At 39.3% G+C, this 20,668-nt stretch overlaps 1 protein-coding gene across 1 annotated transcript; it reads right to left on the reverse strand.

Moving 5' to 3' along the window:
* Nucleotides 1-2,661: 2,661 nt before the first annotated feature.
* il23r (interleukin 23 receptor) lies at nt 2,662-15,902 on the reverse strand (the record flags this gene model as incomplete). Its single annotated transcript, XM_080506286.1, has 14 exons — nt 2,662-2,774; nt 3,053-3,329; nt 3,605-3,695; nt 4,212-4,299; nt 4,428-4,568; nt 8,406-8,561; nt 8,670-8,768; nt 10,510-10,713; nt 11,044-11,245; nt 13,134-13,216; nt 13,320-13,556; nt 14,707-14,873; nt 14,974-15,097; nt 15,740-15,902. 14 exons carry the CDS (start codon nt 15,900-15,902, stop codon nt 2,662-2,664), a joined length of 2,145 nt encoding a protein of 714 aa, XP_080362412.1.
* Nucleotides 15,903-20,668: the final 4,766 nt, after the last annotated feature.

Genomic DNA, 20,668 nt, shown 5'->3' on the forward strand with positions numbered 1-20,668 from the left:
GATATTTGTTTGAATCAGATATGATAAAAACGTGCAAAAAATAAAAACATAAGACACATGAGATTTAAAAGACATTTTTCTGATTTGTTTTCAAATTGCTTTAACAAGCTTAAAGGGACATTTTGCAAATTAGAAATTAGACAAATGTCCAGAGTATCTTCAAGATTAATTGTGACTGGATTATCATGATGTGCATGCACACATAGACACAGAGTTGTGTTCAAACTGCATAATAGCTGCATAAACTTGCATTAATTTAACATCACAATGTTGTTGGATAAGATACCACCTTAAAAGAGGATTAGCATTTCATTCAGTGTTGTAGTTAAATCTTTAATAATCAAAACTGACTTTATGGTATTGAAACATTAACTACTAAAAAGCCCATTTAGGTTTGTCCTCTGTGTTTGGTAAAAAAAATCATCAGTCTCAAATAAATAAAAAGCAATGCTACAAACATAGCACATCAAAATAAAAGTAAATTGAAGGAATGGAAAGGTGTTAGTGTGAATCCACACATATTTACCCATGCAAATCTCCATGGCCAGCACTGTCAGGAGGATTACAATGGACCATAACATTGTGGCCAAGCGGCATCAGTCAGTGGGTGTCTGTGACGTTACAGCTGCAACCTCTTGGTCACCCTATAAACACACAGAAACACACACTATATTGGACCAGTTCAATTCATAAGGAAGCATAACTAAACAAAAATAGAAATCATGTGAATTTCATTCATGGGAAGTTCAATTATCTAGAACAGTCAATTTTTGAACTACTAATGTTATTCAGTTCATAGGATATTACCTCAAAATGTACAACTCATCTGAAGACATAAAGCAAAGAGCCACACTGGTGCGTGAAGTCAGTACACCACGGTAGCAAAAACAGCAGAACTAAACTCACCAAAACATAAAATCCCAGCATTTCATGAGCGTTTAATAGCCTCCTGAAGTTGTATCCGTCACCGTGTCAGCTCACGTTGAGCAGATAATCCAGACTGTGGGGTGGCGACAGACTGCGTGCTGAATGCTGTCTGTCTGCCCCTGCTGGGACTGAACAAACTGCAGCTCTGTCACAGCTCACCACAACACCTACACACACCTTTCAATAGCAGCCCATTCATCAAACATCATTTACCGAATCCACAGACATATTTACATTATTTTTCCATGCATGCATACAACAATAAAAAGAAAAAAGACTGTGTCCATTTTGAATTTATAATTGTATAGTCTGTTCTTTAAAAAAAAAAAAAGTTTACTGCCCCTCCTTGATTATCAGTGGGTGTTTCTGTCCTTTCTACTACTTTTGGGCAGAGCCTCTCACATTGTGGGAGGAACAGCCCCCACTCAGTTTAAACCACATTGCACCTCCTGATCTTCACACACCCCACCTCACATCTTTCTTTTTTTTTCTTTTGTCAAATGTTGTTAAATGCAGAATTCTTCACAGCTATTTAGATTCATAAGAAATAAATAGCTTAACTCTTGTGGTTGGTCTTTATACATAACCTATAAGTGCCTATTAGTATATACTTTCATCTGGGATTTTTGTTTTTTTGAAAGAAAAAGGAAGAAAAAAGAAAACGAAACGGCTGTTCGAGTTGTCAGAATGTTGAAATGTATTGAAAAGTTCATGTTACAAATATGCGACACACTGGTGAACCTGCGATTAGACAGTCATACTCAGACGTTCCAGGGGCCACTGGGGGCCAACTACAGTATGGTCTAATTTTTCTGCTTTCTATCTTTTTGCTTTTTAATTGTTATTTTGCCGAGAAATTATCGTGATGAGAAGTCTGCATTCCAAATCTTGTTGGCAGTGACAGTATCAGAGTAAAAGTGCTCAACACAGACCCACAGGTGCATATCTAAAGTGGATGATATATATTCTCATTTTGCTTTATAGAAAATGTGGCTTGATTGTGCTGTGATGGAGAGTTTAGAAAATGCTCAATTGTTGATTTACTCAGATAAATCTACAACATCACATTTTCCACACATGGCTTAAGACTCTGACTCCCTCCACCTTATCCATGTGCACCCATGTGGTGTCGGGCTGGGACTTTCCCACGCAGCTGCGTCACCGTCATCACACACAGAGGAGGACAACGCTGGGATGCAAAACTCAATCTGCAACACTGGCAACGAGGAGCTCACACTTTCTTCACAAATTCATTTCTCTCTGAGGAGTACAGACCCTGAAGAAATTTTGGTTGTGACTGAGGAAGTGAGACAAGCCTCAGGAAGCGATAAAAACGTTCAGAGGAGGTGACGCATATCTGAGTAGAAGTGAGGGGTTTGGTACCACAGGACTATAACAACACTGAGCTGCAGCAGGGAGAGCCCCCTTAGACTTGTGTTTTAGTGTCTTTTTGGAATAAATATATGATTTATGATATATATACACATACATATCTGCTGCTCAGTCTTAATAAAAGCATCATGTAAAGTTTCAAACTGAGGTAGTGGTTTGCATATATAAATCTTAGAAAGAGAGCACATGATTCAGCCTTTAGACATATTCTACTATTGGACCACATCAGAATGAACTTTAATCAAAGATTATACACAACAATTCATCAACGATGGGGTTGGTGGCACTGATTCAAAGTTCATAAAAGTAAATATCTTTATTCAGAAGTCGATTGTCTTCTGATCACACAAAGTCAGAGAGATCGTCACAGTTAATGCTTCCGTGAACAATAGCTGAGCAGCTTATACTGTTCGATCGGTTCCTCCTCAGCGTGTGGTGGTGCAGGCAGCAGCTACCTGAGGAAAATAACCACCGTTCAACGTTGCCTCACATGTGCACTGAAACCAACTAGTGGCTGTTGTGTCTGGAGTCGTGATGTCCTCCTGTTTAAAGTCCAGAGAGAGAGAGTCAGCCCCCAGGCCCTGCTCAGTCAGGACCGTTGTTTCAGCAGGTGTTGGACAGACAAGAGAAGTGACAGAGGTATGAGGCAGTCCATGAAAGGAATCAGAGAAATCCATTTCTCCATCGAACACAAATCCATCTGGTAATCCAACAAAAACACATGCACATCCACCTTCTTCTCCGTATGCTGGGTTATCACTCTGCTTGTCTTCTTTATTGTTCATCTCTTTGTCTTGATGACTGAATGCAGCAGTCTGGGGTTTGTAGCCGCAAGGTTCTTGCCGACTGTCTGCAAGCGTCTCCACTCTGGGCCGTTCTGGTTCTATCTGAGTTACTTCAGTGTGGATGGTGGGGTACATGTCATCCCCGCCCTCCTGGGAGACCACAGTGATGGGAGACAATGGAGTTTCACTATAGCTGGATGAGAATAATGATTCACTTTCATCATGCTGGGGAGAAGAAGAAATAATATTCATTGTAAATTTGTTTTTAAAATAAAATAAAAAAACAACACCACCAAAACAAAACAATATACAGAGTCTTCACATTTTTATTTATTCTACGGGCAACAAATCAAAGAAGTGAAATCAGATGTCACTGTGGTTCACCGTAGACCTGTTGTTGCTGCACTTGTATATTTGTTAATATGGTGGATAATATGACAGTTCACACAGCAAGAGGCAAATATGAGTTGAAATATAGGTGACTTCAATAGCTTATTTACCTTCAGTAGTCTGATGGCATTACTGTGTCCTAGATTTGGCATGTTGTCAACAAACCATTCAGGTCCCCAAGATATACATTTCTGTTTGACCCTAGGAAAAACAAAGTATATATATATATACATGTAAAAAGATTTATCCTCAGTTTATCCTCAGGGTTGCAAAAAAACAACAAAGAAATCTTATTCTGCCACCAGGATGTCTGGCACCCTATTTAATGTATGCATGCAGTACTGATAGCACTGAATTCAAAGCTGAAACCACCAGATTCATAAAGGGGCGCTCTGACCACATTTAGTACAAGTGTTTCTAGAGTGTTTGGGTTTCTATTCATGGTTTTGTGCATCCATTTATGTGTGTGGTGACATTTCATGAAATTAACCACACTGGCATCCACCCTAGTTACTGATAAAACAAAACTTAAGCGCATTTAAAATCCGCTGCAGGAGATGTGATGTGGGGTCAGAGGTGGTGGTGGGCGAGGGTTGCTTTGACTATCTCCACAAATACTTTCTACTACTACTATGAGTTTATGTCCGGCGTCTGTTAGGATGGTTCTTAATGACCAAAATAACGGCAGATTTGAACATAAGGGGTGTTTAGCATTACTTTTCCCTGATACAGCTCCAGCACATCAGGTTGGCTGTGATCGCTATCAGGACTGCAACGATGAAAATCACCACAATGACCACGTCAACTGTAGGAGATAAGGAGATTACATCACAGTCAAACAGTTGCCTCTTAATCAAATAGGAGAAAAATCACATTGGTGATAAGCTTGCGCTTATAGTTGGAATGTAGGAGAAAATGCACGTGTAGACTGACCTGCATAAACTGCAGGCTGAGAAGAGATTGGTTTTCCTGGAGGTCCTTCGCCCGCTGAGGTCGAGGCAGTCATCCACAGGACCAGAGCTCCTGTGGGACAATCCAGCCACATCTGTCTCGGGTCAGATGCTGGCGCTGTCACTGGAGATAAGCAGAGTTGGGCTGGGTTTGTTAAAACAGCACAGTTTTCACATATTTTAGAAACTTCAACACTGAAAAGCGTCATGGAGTTGGGGAGTTGTTGGTTGACACTGGCCTGTGCACTAAATCTGCCCCAAACCTGGCAGAAGAGAAAAGCATTCCCTCAACCCTGCCTGACAGGACGTGGAAGAAACTGAGAATCTGCTAAACAGACTGTGGATTTGAAAGCAACCTAAATGTGTTGACAGTGGAAACAGAAAACAAATAAGTGACCAACGTGAGGCAGCTGCTGAGACGCTTCACAAACACAAATGAGATGAGAAGAACAAAATATGGTTGCAACCCACAGACACCTCTATTAAAAGAGGAAGCTGCATAAACATACTTCCCGAAAATTAAACAACAGGAAGAAGACTTCACAGCTGAAAAGAAGGCCAAGGCCGGACAGTTCAGGTGGAGAAAACAACCAGAGTTCAGGCCACATTTGTTAAAGTGAAAGTAAAAACATACAAAAGAAGCAAAAACGTTGGGGTGAAGATTACATTTTTAGTTCACCTGCGAAACAGCAAATGATAATGTAACACAACAATTATAGCATAAAAAGAGCTGAAAAATCCAAATAAGTTAAAAGCTGTTGTTGTTTCATTCTGTCTTCTGCATGAAGAACACGGAGGCAACATGAAGGGCTGTTGTTTCACCTCAGGTAGGAACAGAAAAATATAAAAGTGAGATCAGAAGCGTGTGGAGACTGGGTCTATGTCGAGATTCACTGGATGTTTCCAGTCCAACTGGATAACATCAATGTTAACGTTAAAAACACTTGAATCCTGTCTCACAGCTGTCAGCTTATCAGTGAAGGTCTCTACATGTGTCTGTAGACACAGCTGATGGGAGCGTTTTTAGTTTTTTTTTTTTTTTTTAATTCCAGCGTGACGGTTTCCATTGTATTGTCAACAGTTGTCACTAACAACCTTACATTTCAAAATTGAGTTTTATACAGAGCTATTCCTCAGCCTTTTTTATTACTTCTATTGATATATTACAACTCAGATCCATCCATCTATCTCAAATTGCTTCCAATAGCCATTTTAGTCACATTTCTGTCACTGCAATCGTACAAAAACTTTTCAAAAGTGAGCTTTTATTTCTGCAAAGTTGTAGCTCATATTTGTACTATTAAAGTAAATAATAGACAGTGTATGATCTATTATCATAGCATTAAATGGCTTCTCTATATAATAATCACACAAGTTAAACAAGACTTAAGTTTGTACACGTGTCGATATTTCAGTGTATATATATATATATATGAAACCATTTATGTCAGTCATGCTTCATTATTGTCCTCTGAGATTCTGAAGCTCTTTTACATCCCTCATCATCCTGGTATTGAATCGATCGCATGATGCTGTGATTTTCTTCAGTTTTCTTAACATCCTTGCCTCTCGATCAGTGTCAGCAGTTCTTCCGGTGGGGCATCTTCTGTTGCCTCCGAGAAGGATCCGTGACAGGTGTGGCTCTACGTGGCTGCAGAGAGGAGCCCAACTGTCTTTGCTGGAGGTCTTCAGAGACGCCGTTGGCATGAGATTTATTTGACTATTTGAGTATTCTGTGGCAAATGCATGAAAGGCCTAAGATTTATGGTGAGGTGATTCAAAGCTTTTTGCTCATTTAAGTTTGGGTTTAGTATGACTCGTATGTGGTGGGCAAACATTGTGCACGATCTGAACTGATTTTCTGATTTTAAAATGTTTCCTCACATTTTGGAGTTGTCTTGACAGGAGAGGATTGACGTTTGATTTGTTTTACTAAGGTGTTTATCTTTTCATTTAAGGTCTACAACTAATGGAGCACTCATCATTCAACAACAATATAAATAAAAAAAACCAGTGCAGTTGGTGAGCGTCCTCGATTGTCCTTCAAGCTGATTCAAGTTTAAGTGGCCATTGATGCAAAAACACAAAAAGAACTCGACACAAACTAAAAGATCAAGCACAGCAAGAACCGCTGAAACCCCAAAAAGAAATTCCCCAAGACAAGATTCCTCATCTCTTTAAAAGAAATGTAGACCTCAGACCTCTGCTGTAGCCATAAGCTTAAAAACCACACCCCTATTTCTGGCTGGGATTACTGCATTCTGAAAAAACGACTGTTCAAACGCTGAAAACCGCTTGACAACACATTTTTTTTTTTGCATGCAACTCATTTGTACAGATCATTTTCTGCTGAAATGTTTAAGAAAAATTTACAATTTTAAGTCAGATGCTTGGAATTGACACACAGTCGACAGTTTGCGCAGCACTCACTTTTCATTTGTGAAGACTTCAACTTGCAATGAAGCTTATGAGCAAGAAAGAAACCCTCGTTGAGTGTGCATGTTAGGTATTTGTTGGTTCAGTTTTCCTGCAACTGTTACTCACACTTTTAATCTTGGTCTGGAAGTAAGATGCGCTTTTTATAAGTCTGTTTACAGCAAATGATTAACATTGACATATTCTAATACTTCTGAGTATAACTGCAATTGGAATCCTCAAGAATGTGCACTACTATTCAGAGAGCAAACAGAGAACAAGAGAAAGAGATGAGTTTTCATGCTCTTTGGCCCAGACTTTTCTAGAAATAGTGTGAACAGTGGGGCTGGCTGGTTGGTTGGTAGCAGCCTTTACAGATGCAAGTGGATAAGTAGCCACATGGCTTCCTGCTTGTGGTCAAAGGCAGTTCCAGAGAACTCTAAAGACAGTGTGAACATGATGAAACAAAACGTCTGAAACATTACTTTGCCCCTACCAAATTTCTCTTCAGTGACTTGTAACACATGAAATCAATCACTCAGATATAAAAAGATAAAAGAAAGAAAGATGACTTTATAAGACAAAATGTAAAATAAATGAATAAATAAATAAAATAATAGGGTAATACCAACACGTCTACGGGCTCCGTTGTCCAGTTGGGGCTATGTCCTCTTTTTAAATACTCAAAAAATACTGAACTCTCAGTGTAATGTTAGAATTTCACATTTCGCTCACCTTACGGTAACTGAGAGCAGAAAAACCCTGATGGTGCACAGAGGCTTTGTGGGAGGGAAAGCATCAATGAACTGCTGAGTGTACACTTTCCACTAGGTAAGTGTGGCGTTTGAATATGCATGCGACTCCGTTTCAAATTTCCCCGCATATGTGCACCCAGACGCATAATAAGAAGCGGCTGTTGGATGACCACAGTAAAGTTTATGCGCCAAGTGAGATTATATACACATCAAACCTGTGATGCACTAGAACAGGAAACGTACTGCAAACCTGTTTCCTCCAAAAGTTCAGTTGACATCTCAGTATATTGTGAATAATGAATTAAACCCATATAACATTGTACTTAAATAACAAGGTCTTTGATGCTATTTCTACCTTTAAATACTGTTTATATTAACAAACCGAAGAAGGGTTGAAACCAGAGTAAACTGTGCTAACTACTGAGTTGTAAAGAGCTTTGATGATTAATAAGCCCCTTGATATTTGCTATCAATCAACAACGTCTTGCCTTATAGCATCCATTTATTTTCTACCGCATTGTTAACCTCTTGGCGGCTGGGTGCAGGAGCCAATCCTAGCTGACTATGGGTGAAAGCAGCAGACACCCTGGACAGGTCCCGGGTCCATCTCAGAGCAAAACACAGAGACAGACAGCCACACATTCACATTCACCCCTTCAATCCGATCTGTCACCAAGCTTTTTCTGTTATTGTTGACTGAAACTGTAATCCTCAAGTCATCAAGACATAAAGGACCAAAAGGACCATAAAATGTCTGGATGGCACATTCATATTTATGTGGAGGTACTCACCATTGAGCACTGTTTTGGTAGAGTCCATTCTCTGGATATAGATAGTATGCTTGGTAATGTGCCCCCTCTGCTGGTCCACAGACAGCTCATCCCACTGAAGCTGGATCTGTCTGTTGTCATGAGACAGCACAGATAAGCTGGGACCAGAAAATGGCGCTGGAAAAAAACCCAAAAACATTAACAAAAGTCTGCTTGAATCCTTTATGTGCTGAAGGACTTGGGCTGAAAGATGTGTTCAGCATCAGAGTCTCCGGGGAATCTTACTCTTTTCTCTTGAGTAGGCCAGCCTGGTTGACGGAGCACCGACACCTCTGCTGGTCACAGCATGCAAAGTGATACGATACCTCACGCCAGCAGTCAAACCTGAAAAAGTACGAAGCACTTCATTTTAACAAAATTATATTTTTTCATCAAGACAAGCATCTCATTTATCAACATGTATCCATCCATCCATCCATCCATCCATAGTGCTTATCCTGTTGAGGGTCGTGGGATGCTGGAGCCAATCCCAGCTCAATCTGCGAGGACAGAATGCATCTGGAAAGGTCTCCAGTCCCTCATAGGACAAACAACCACACACACACTTCAGTAAGGCCAATAAACCTCACATGCATGTTTTTTGGAATGTAGGAGGAAAGTGGCGTATCAAGAGGACACCCTGCCCCTACGGTGGCCCAGAAGGGCCAACAACACAACACACCAACAACAGCCAAAACACAACACACCAACAACAGCCACAACACAACACACCAACAAAAGCCACAACACAACACAACACAACACAACAAAAGCCGTAACACAACACACCAACAAAAGCCGTAACACAACACACCAACAAAAGCCATAACACAACACAACAAAACGCCACAATGTAAAGGTGCAGCGCTCAGAGAGCAGTCACTGTATCCGGGGGACCATAATTTCATATTTACGACATTAATCATGCAATAGTACTAGTACTAGTACTTTATGGGCAATGAAAGTAATGTAGTTGAAGTATTTGGTTATAATGTAAAGTGAGAGAGCCTTGATCCTGAATAATTATTTAAATCATTATGTTGGAATACAAATACTTTTAATATGGACTATATTTTAACAGTGACAAATAAAATATTTCATTTCAAATCAATTTACTTACGCTTCTCCCAATACTCCGTCCTGAAGAACAGGCTTTGTTTCCGGGGGACCATATTTTCTGACGGACTTGGGACCGGAGGGGGACAACAGTTTCTGACATTAAGGAGGTTGTAATGAGACGTAAGTAAAGTACTGTTGCATGATTAATGTCATTATGTGTTTTCAGATATCAGCAATGTTGATCACTATGTTGAAATTGTCATAACGTTGTGTGTGCGCTCTTTCGTTCCATCATTTGGTTCCGTCAAAAAATATTGTCCTCCAGAAACAAGGTCTGTCCTTCCGGACGGAGTATTAGGAGAATTTAATCAAGCGTAAGAAAATTGATTTGAATTGAAATATTTTATTTGTCACTGTTAGAAAAACAGTCCATATTAAAAGCCTTTAATTCCAACATAATGATTTAAATAATTATTCAGCAGCAATGCTCTCTCACTTTACATTATACTTCCTCCAGGAAGAACAGGCCTTGTTTCCGGGGGACCATATTTTCTGACGAAAACAAAGCGGAACCAAATGATGGACGAAAGAGCACACACACAACGTTATGACAATTTCAAAATAGTGATCAACAGTGCTGATATCTGAAAACACATAGTGACATTAATCATGCAACAGTACTTTACTTACGTCTCATTAAACTCTCCTTAATGTCAGAAATTGTTGTCCCCTCCGGTCCTAAGTCCGTCAGAAAATATGGTCCCCCGGAAACAGCGACTGCTCTACGACTGCTGCGCCTTTACATTGTGGCTTTTGTTGTGTTGTGTCGTGGCTTTTGTTGGTGTGTTGTGGCTTTTGTTGATGTGTTGTGTTTTTGGCCTTCCTGGGCCACTGTACCCTGCAGATGTGAATGCATCAAATGGCCACAAGAGGTCAGACTTTGTTCTCAGTTTTATCCTTGAGCACTTCGACACTGTTGTGTTCTGCTGCTGATTGTGATTTACCAGATTGAGGTCGGTGGGCGTACCTGAGATAGATGTGCTCTGTAGGTCTTTGCTCAGCTTTTGCCACTGCAGCTCTGCTGCCGGGACACTTGTCCACTCTAACACGTAGTACAGCAGCTCCGCTTCCAGAGTTGACCGTCGATTGTCCACCAGCCACGACCAGGAGACAAGCAGACCTCTGCCACTGGGTGCAGGAGTCAACTCCCCCAGAACAGGCCCCAGAATGTCTGAGTGATAGAAGACACCAGGTATGGGGGCTCATTAAAACTTTTGACAATGAGGGCAGCATCAGGGGCTCCAAATAAGACGAATTGCTCCCCTATTAAGTAGATTAGACTTCACCCTCAATTACAATAACTAATCATACATGTGACAAGGCCCAAACAGTTAAAAACATGATATACCAAAGAAATTTGAACATTCAATTCGGAAATTTTAAAATGTAACTGAGCTGATTTTATTGGTTTATACTGTCGTTTAGATCTTTATTTGTCCACAAGATGGGAGAATGTAATGTGACGCATGCGGTTATTCCTCTGTGTGGGATGCGGCAGTACCTGACTGTGTGAGTGTCACATGAGCCGGCGGAGAGTTCCCATACGAGGTGACAGCAGCGACGCTCAGTGTCTGAACCTCCGCTGATACCTGACCTGTCCACTGGACCGCGGCTGCAGAGCAGTTCACTTCACGTTTCAGGACTGTCGCCCAGAAGATTTTGTACTGTTGCACCTCGCCGCTGTAATCCTCCGGATGTGGGGGCTGGGAGAGGAGGTCCACTCATCAATACGTCTTTCACATAATTCAGTGGGTATGTTTCAAAGGAAATGCTGGCATGTCATGCGGGTGAAACGACACGACTAATATATCATCTGAAAAACACTGACTCTACTCAAGGGAAAATACCATTACTTGCGAGCACATTTAAAGCTTATTAGTTCATTAGTAAGCTTCTGTGATGTTAAAGGGTCCCTGAAATAATTCTATTAAAATACACCAGTATTTAGCATTATTTTTCCCCCTTTCGAATGATATATGACACACCAATGACAATCACACCACTATCTTGCTCTTGAGCGCCGAACGTCTAAAAATGCCTTTAAATCTCCCGCCCTGTGAATCTGACCTAGTTTTCCCAACTTGCCGTAGTTTTGCGCTGTGACGTATGAGGAGTTATTTACTTCCGCCCACAACAGCTGATCGTAGTGTCTTGTTTACATGTGCTCTGCATTATCGCGTTATTTAGCAGTTTTTTAGAGTCATGCCTAAGCGTTGTGTTGCGGCTGGGTGTTCCCAAATGCCCAGTCCGTCTGTAAGTGTCCATAAATTCCCAAAAGATGAAACTTTGAGGAGATTATGGACAAAACAAGTGCAGCGCACTCACTCCAACTGGACACCAACAGAGGCCTCCTATCTCTGCAGTCAACATTTCACGGATGATTGTTACGAAACAGCACCCGCAATCCGAGAGTCACTTGGTTTTGATGTGAAGAGGAAACGTATCCTGAAACCTGGTTCTGTCCCCACCATTTTTAAACGGCTTTTTAACGGATTTTTAAACCCAACTTTCAGTAAGTCTTTTTAAAACCTGCTAAAACTTAAGACAAATAGACCAATAAACTTTGCAAAACACCCACTCTGACACAAGGGTAAATACCCGGTCACACACAATATGTGCACACGGGTTAATACCCGGTCACACACAATATGTGCACACGGGTAAATACCCGGTCACGCACAATATGTGCACACGGGTTAATACCCGGTCACGCACAATATGTGCACACGGGTTAATACCCGGTCACACACAATATGTACTCACGGGTTAATACCCGGTCACACACAATATGTACTCACGGGTAAATACCCGGTCACACACAATATGTGCACACGGGTTAATACCCGGTCACACACAATATGTACTCACGGGTTAATACCCGGTCACACACAATATGTGCTCACGGGTAAATACCCGGTCACACACAATATGTACTCACGGGTTAATACCCGGTCACACACAATATGTACTCACGGGTAAATACCCGGTCACACACAATATGTACTCACGGCTCAAACATGTATGGTTGAACGCCTTGATTTTCTTCTAATTCTTCCTCCGATGATTCCTCTCCTTCATCTTCGTCCAAAACCAACGATACGTCACTTAAATCTTCGCTAACATCGCTCCTAGGTGCTTCTGTATCGCCAAACCCCTCCATTCTTCAATCAGCTGATGTTGTTTTGGCTGGGACATATAACCCCTCGTACGTCATATCCGGTCTAACTCAGGCGGCTCACATTTATGGCCCGCAAATATACCGTCGTCTCCTGCATCATGTAAAGTCAATTAAAAGGGTCGGAATTCGGACTTTTATCTGGGAATGTTATATACCTTTCGAAAGCATATTTATTCTTCTTTCTAAAGATGAAATCTGAAAAACATTTCAGTTACCCTTTAAAGTGTTTTGTCAGGATTTGTCAAAGTTATTTCAATAAGCACACACATACTTATACCTTCAACTGAATAAGATGATTAGCATTGCAAAAGTGACAGGATCCCAATCAGAGTAATAAATCTGTTCGTCACCTTTTGCAAATTAGGGACTCTGCAGCTCTACTCAGAGTCAATGTTAATTAAAATGACACATACCTTCCACAAAACAGTCACCATTCGCATCCCATGTGTCCTCGGACTATGTAAGGTCCTCCACACATCCAGCTGCTGAGATGGAGCTGAGTAACACCAACAATTTATGAAACTGGAACGAGTGACGACAAACTTCAACATACTCAACTGGCCTTGATAACACGGTTTGCATGAAATGTGAGCTTGTGCCTTTTCCAGGACTTGTCCTCCTCACAGACGAGCTCCATTTGCTGCATTTAGTGGAGGTGGACTTGGTGTGTGTCAGTTCTTCGGCTGACCGACATGTTCTCATCTGGAACTCATATTCAGTCAGAGGCTTCAAGTTGTCCACTTGTATCAGACTCTCACTGAGCGCTCGTCCCTCTTTCACTGCCTGAAAACATAAAGGCAACATGTTGCCTGCATTCAGACTGATAACGGCCGATTCTGCAAATGGCCACAAATCCATTGTTTTACCCAGGTAGTGTTATTTGCGCGCAGTCTGACAAAGAGTCTGAGGTTTGCTGACGATTCAGAGGTTTCCCAGCACAAAGTGGCGACTGCAGAGGTGTTCCTAAATGCTGCCCACCTTATATGAGGGGTCTCCGGAATCACTGCCAAAACAAACAGTGAAATAACTACAACTTCACTGAAAGACACAAAGTCACGACTGCAGAAGGCAATGGGATCATCAGGACGGTATTACATAAACAGAAAAATAAATGTTTGCAGATCCAGATCGAATTAATCAAACTGTGAAAATAAAAACACAACACTTCACATATGGACTCATTTCTTAAGACTCATGATAATTGTCATGGAACAATTTATAAAGTCATTCATAAAGATCCTATCTGATACTATCATAATATCTGTGTGCTGATTTCATGTGTAAGTTTAGAATTTTCATGTGTTATTATATATATATATATATATATATATATATATATATATATATATATATATATATATATATATATATATATATATATATATATATATATATATATATATATATATATTTATATATATATATATATATATATATATATATATATATATATATATATATTTATATATATTTATATATTATGTCTTATTTTACATCTCATTCAGATTCTGGAGCACTTTTTTTTTTAAATATATCTTTTGTTGGACTGAACCTAATAAGTCTAGATATAATATATTTCCCAAGTCACAATTCTAACAGTTTAATAACTAAAAATAAAGCAAAAGATGACATTAATATCTGTTTAGTACTAAAAAATAAATGTAACAAATGAAGTAAGTGGATGCACATTGATGCAGGATTTATTGCTCTTGCACTGCAGCAACAAGTTTAATAATTAATAAATAATATAATTATGGCACTGAATTAAATTATTATTAATTAATAATAATTAATAAATCATCCTAGCAAAATGTCACAAAAAGTAATGTATGTTTTGGCCCTCCAAAAATGAAGAAAGTAAAATAATAATAACAATAACAATAATAATGACAACAACTACTGTAATAGTAGAATTTTTGTGTGATGTTTGATGAATATAATGCCGCTAAAACATACAACATGTGTATAAGAGAAGTGAAAGGTTACCTGTGTCCCTGACACAGAGGGTGAATGGATCAGACTCCGACACTCCAAAGTAGTTGTAGGCAGTGATGAGCACTAAGTATTTAGTGTTTGTATCCAGCATCCATCTGGGTAGGGTAGTTTTCTCAGCAGCCTTGATTCTATCCAAATGTATCTTGGTTCCATTTTCTCTGATTATAAAACGTTGACCCAAAAAAAGAGGTGTGTTGTTGTAAAAAGTTCATCAGCAGAAATTGGAAAGCTTAATAAATGAGCGACATCACGGCTTACCGATAGACTGTGATGTTGTAGTACGTAGGAAAGTATGTTTCCCATCCTTTCTTCCAGGAGCAGTCGATTATCTCAGAGCTCTTTGTTGTTTCACATGTAATGTTTCTAGGTTTTTCTGGAGGAACTGCAAGAGGGGAGAACAGAAGATGTCAGACTTTTTTATCTATTCATCTGATTGATCTATTACAGTCTAAACAGAGTTACAGACATAGACACTTCGGAGTGACTTACAGTCACTACGTAGCCTGTCATTGGCAAATTCTGCTGAGAAAGTCTTGAACCTCAGGATCAAACTGGGTTATTCTCACTGTGGTGAAGGAGTACTCACCACTACGGCACTGTGTGGGCTCACATAATTGAAAATCAACACAAACTGATTGTGTTGCTTCCATGGGCACAAATGGTAACAACTATTTAATTACTTTTACAAATAAAGTTTGCCTGATAACTCTTGATTTGGTCTCAAATATTTAATCTGAATTCCACTTTCTGTACATACATTTCAACACTTTCACTTTAAATCCAGCTCCACTTGCTATGTCTGATGCTGGACTGGCACATTTTCTTCTTGCAAACTTTTTCCATATACCAAAACATTTAACGGTATTCAACAAATTGGCCTGTGCCATCCTGATTTCAGTGTCTGCTAGTCATACCACCAGAACCCAGGACGTCTTAAAGGAGTAATATCATGTTTCTTCAATGTTTTTTTTGGGGGGGGGGGAAGTGTATAAAACTGTAGCTGTTAGAGGAAACATGTACATACATCCCGCATGGAGATCAAGTCCATTGACAATCACAGACAGGTTATCCTCCTTGCAGATCACTGTCGAATTTGGTGTCTCCACCTTGGGCAGACTGAACATCATGGTGTTGCGGTTCACTCTCCTCCGGGAAAGTACAGCCTCGCCATTTAGCTCCAACGACATGTCAAACCTTTTGATTCAAACCAATTGTGAAAGAAATTAATTCTCAAGAGAAAGAAAAACAAAAGAAAAATAGTACATGTAGAATGAATAATTGCACCAGAATGGATGAGATTTCATTGTATTTTATTATTACCAGTTCTGCCTTTCTGGATATTTTGTGATGTGGCACCAAACAGTCAGGTTTGATCCCATACGGAAACGAGTACCCGGAATGACTGTCAGGTAACCATATGGGATGATGTCCAGACGGACTGGATCTATTCAGAAATTTAAAACACAGATATTCTTTAAGGCCAGTGAAATGTATTCGGTTTAAAATGTGTAATTAAACAGACATATAAACACTTGCAGCAGAGTGAATATGTTTACAATCAAGCCAAAGTGCAGCAGTAGTGGTGTGGGATATGGCAAAATCAGTTTAGACATAGTCATCAAACTATGCAGTGAAGTATCCCAAAACTTTCCAATAGATCTGTGTTAACAGTGGAAGCTACAACACTGTGACAATATTCACATTGAGTCAGCGACTGAACAACCCCAGAGAAGACAAGCTAAAGCATGGGGATGCGCAAACCATTGTCCTATTCATAATTTTAAATTGAACATCATGACATGACATCGCATAAAAAAAACACCAAGTTAAACTGTATATATAAAAACTAACAACACAGGCAAGATAAATTGACTTAAATGGACTTTGCTTACTAAATGTGTAAAAACCTGCCACTTTAGTTGGCAACAGAAATATTGTTCAGTGTTTTAAACATGTATTTAAGCAGCGCACAAGGTGAGTGCGGTATTGAAACAGCAGGGGGGGATGAAGAGTTTAAGTTTGTCAAGATGTTCATGTAGCACCCAGGCTGTGTGAGGCTGTGTGCACCCACCAGGCCTACCCACGAGGCGTAAGCCAAACCCGCCACCAGAGGGACTAAGAAGGACCATCCTTCAATCCCTTCTGCCATTTCTATCCAGGAGTCGAGCGTCACAGCTTATTTAACTACCTTCTTCAAGGGTTTATCAATGTTTTGCTTTTATCTGTTGTTTCATTGTTTTATTCCTCGTCTTGTTCAGTATCCTTGGGTGTTTTTAAAGATGCTTTCAATCATAATCATTCATTCATAACATTCATGAGACACACACACACAAAAAAAGCCAATCTCTTAGTCTTGTTATGAAATGTTGACACCCCCACGCATGTATACGGCTACACAATAAGTACACAAATTACTTACAGGGGGCTACAGAGGAACATTCAAGATGGATAAATACTCACGGATGACGGAAAATGTCAGAAGTACCATCGTGCAAATCCTTATTGTTGAGTGATTCATGTCAGCTCAGCTTATCTTTCTTCATCTCAAAAGAAAGCAACTGAAAGCATGCGTATAAAAAGAAAAAAAAGACAGATTATTTCTCACGAAAAACTAATTGGGAATCCCCGCGCCTAATGTCACCTTAAAAACCCACAGCAGCCATGATGAACACAATAGGCAGTTAATTTATAATCAATCTGATTAGGAGATGTGACATTTAGTTAGACTACTGAACCTTTTCAGCATATGACTCTTGCAATAACGTTTATAGAAGTATAACAAGCTTCAAACATATTAATTCTGTGACATGGCAGATAAGAGAAAATACATTTCTGCCAGTGTCTTTTCAAAGAACTGAGGAACTTAAGTCAAATATAACTCCATGAAGTCCTAAAAACTTCATCACTTTTTTTTTTGCATACATAACAGACAACATAAACATTTGACAGACACTAATAGATCAATTGAGTTAAAACTCACCACAAATTGTGCCATTCAGAGTTTTCTGATCAATATAAAGTGACACGAATCCCCCAGCAAAGTTGTTCCTTACACAGACGACATGCCTTGTGAGGCGTCTGCGACTCATCTCATCACTGTCATGCATGTGAAACACTTAAAAGAGGACAGTGACCTAGTTTGGTGGTATTCTGGCAAATGCAGAAACTTTGAACATTACTTTGAGAACGTTGGCGTCCTACTTAGTCGCTTGTTTTTCATCACCACAAAAATTTGGTGGAGTTGAAATGTCAGCTTGCTGAGCACCTGCACTCATTAATCTACAACATAAAGTAACTTCAGTTGTACTTTTGACAAATATGCTCATGATGATTCACGCGGCCGCACAGCAACTGGGTTATTTAAGTTTCCACTTGTTCTTATTCTCTTACAGTGATTCTGAATGTGCTGAAGAAGCATATAGACTTAGAGTTTTTGTGTTTTGAATGATACCTGACTCAATTGTTTGCTTTCTTCTGGGTTCAGCTGTTCTGTCTCTCATTCTCAGGTGTGTGTCTTGAACACTCAGCACAATCGTCCCTCCATACTGTTTCCACGTCTCCCATTTATTACCAATCACCTCTCCTCTGTGTCAATGTTCAACATTCACATGCGTCCACTGGCTCAAATCTTGTGGAAGAAAGTATGCAGAGGATAAAGACCAACAATGCAACCTGCTTCAATCATGACATCCAACACAGGACGTCTATGACATGTAAAGAAAAAAATTTGTTTTCAACTCAACTGAGGATATTTGAACTTACAGAAAAATCTAAATGACATTTAAGATGGCAGATTATGTTTACCTTGGTTGTTCAATGCTGGGGAAAAAGCAGAAAGTGCTTGTGCTCCTCTTCACTTCACTTCAGCTCAACGAGGATTAAACTGGAATAATACCAGTGCCAGAGAAGAAAGACAACAAGGTCATGCTCACCTCCGATCTGTGGGTTTAAAAAGCAGTGGAAAAGCCCAAAACCTTGATGTTGTCATGAACTATTGACCTGAGACTGACCAGCCGTGCAGCCAGTTATTAGAAATGAGGAACAAGCTTTAAAAAAAAAGGGCTGTCACTAATAGCTTAAAAACAAAACACCATTCGATTGAAAATATAGCAAAAGAAATATTGAAAAGATTCAAATAGAAGGACTGGCTTAAAGAATATATGAAAATATCATCAAAGCGTTAATACTGCTCAATCACCAAATCATCCCTGTATCATAAGTTCCTCAGTCCACTTGCCAAATATCACACAAAGACAAGAGTCGAAGGGATCATGTCTCAGCAGGACTCATGAAACTAATTCGTATACTTATCTTTAATAAACTAAAATACGCTAATACAGTCATCCCGAGACTCCTCAAACATCTATCAGGCAGCGACAGCAGAATCACTGTGGATTCAAAATCCTACTACTGGACTCTAAAGCCTCTGATTTGAGTTTTTTATGCACTAAATGTTTCAAACTCCAAGAAACATTTAGGGATTCTTCAGCTATGACATTTTAGTTTCATGCTGCATGTAAATTTCACTTATATGTCAAATTCACTTTACCATTTTGTTTTTATCTTGCAGCAACCAATAATCCAGTTTTAACCAATATAAATAAAATTAAATCAATAGTGTGATAATAATTCTTGGCTTTATTACATTTAAAATAGCCAATGAATATTCAGTTGTATTATTTCATTGCATTATAGTTATCTTTCCTGTTTTAATTCACCTCCTTGTCATTCTTTTCTATTTCTTACTTTTCTTGTTGCCTTGCCTGTGTTTCCTTTTATATTTTGTGAGTCTTTTTGATCTAGTTTCTTCTTGTTTCTCAGTGTATTGAATACCATCTGAGTGTTCAACTGTGGATTTGTTTGTTTACTTTCACAGTAAAAAGACAAAATATATTAATCTCATCGAAAAGAAATTGTGGACTGAGAACAAATACCAGCATTCTGTCTTTAAGATATTGTTTGATGGTGTTAATGCTTCACTTCAAAGTGCACCTTATTGTCTGTGAGCGAGTTTAGAGTTGTTTTGACTCATGAAAATAAAGGAGACACGGTTCACAATTTACCAAAGTGAGCCTTTCACAAAGTTATTTTCCTCCACTAACCCCAAAGGCTGTTGAGGGAAAACCCAAAAGCTTCAACTTGCTCTGAGAATATAAAGGAAACCTCAATGTTGAGGTGTGACTGTTTTCATGATTACTATTTCCTGATAGAAAAAAAGGTCACAAAGGTAGAAAACTCAAAACATTGTGCTTAATGGAGCGTCACTGTCATCGTATTTAGTGCTTGATGCCTACAGACAGTTTTAATTCTCAACTTAGCCTCATAAGAATCGTACAAATTGAAGAGCTGACAGCAACAGACAGCTTCACGATTGTCAAGCTGAGAATCAACAAAGAGAACGTTCTACTTTGAGCTTCTCACAAGTTAAACCTGGAAACCCAGAATGAACTGAAACACAAATACAGCAGTCCGAATGAGAAGTATAGACGGAATTTCAGTTTATTATACATAAATATCAATTCTAAGACACTAGAAGGACTGCAGGAACAAGGTTTGTCATGATTTATATAAACAATTGCAATGCACCATGAAAACTTTCATTTATCCTTTTTCTATATTGCTTTATCCAACTTATTCTCATAGTTTGCTTGAGTACATAGTGTTTCTGTCAATTTGTATATAAAGTTGTATGAGAGAACTGCAATTCATTGTGATTTTCTGACAAATATTAAAAACAAACTGATAAAAAGTAGAAAAACCGTGAGTAAGGAGTGTCCTACTTTACAACATATCCTAATGGAAGGAGGGTGTTCTGTGTAGGCTGGTTCATGGTGTCAACAAAAATACCCCTGACAACAATTGTTTATGCAATAATTTAACGGAAAAACAAATGGACAGAAAATGGACTTGACCCGGTGGGAGAAATGCTCATATGGGAAAACTCCTCTTCACA

The sequence above is a fragment of the Blennius ocellaris genome, assembly GCF_963422515.1.
Source record: "Blennius ocellaris genome assembly, chromosome: 12".
NCBI lineage: Eukaryota > Metazoa > Chordata > Actinopteri > Blenniiformes > Blenniidae > Blennius > Blennius ocellaris.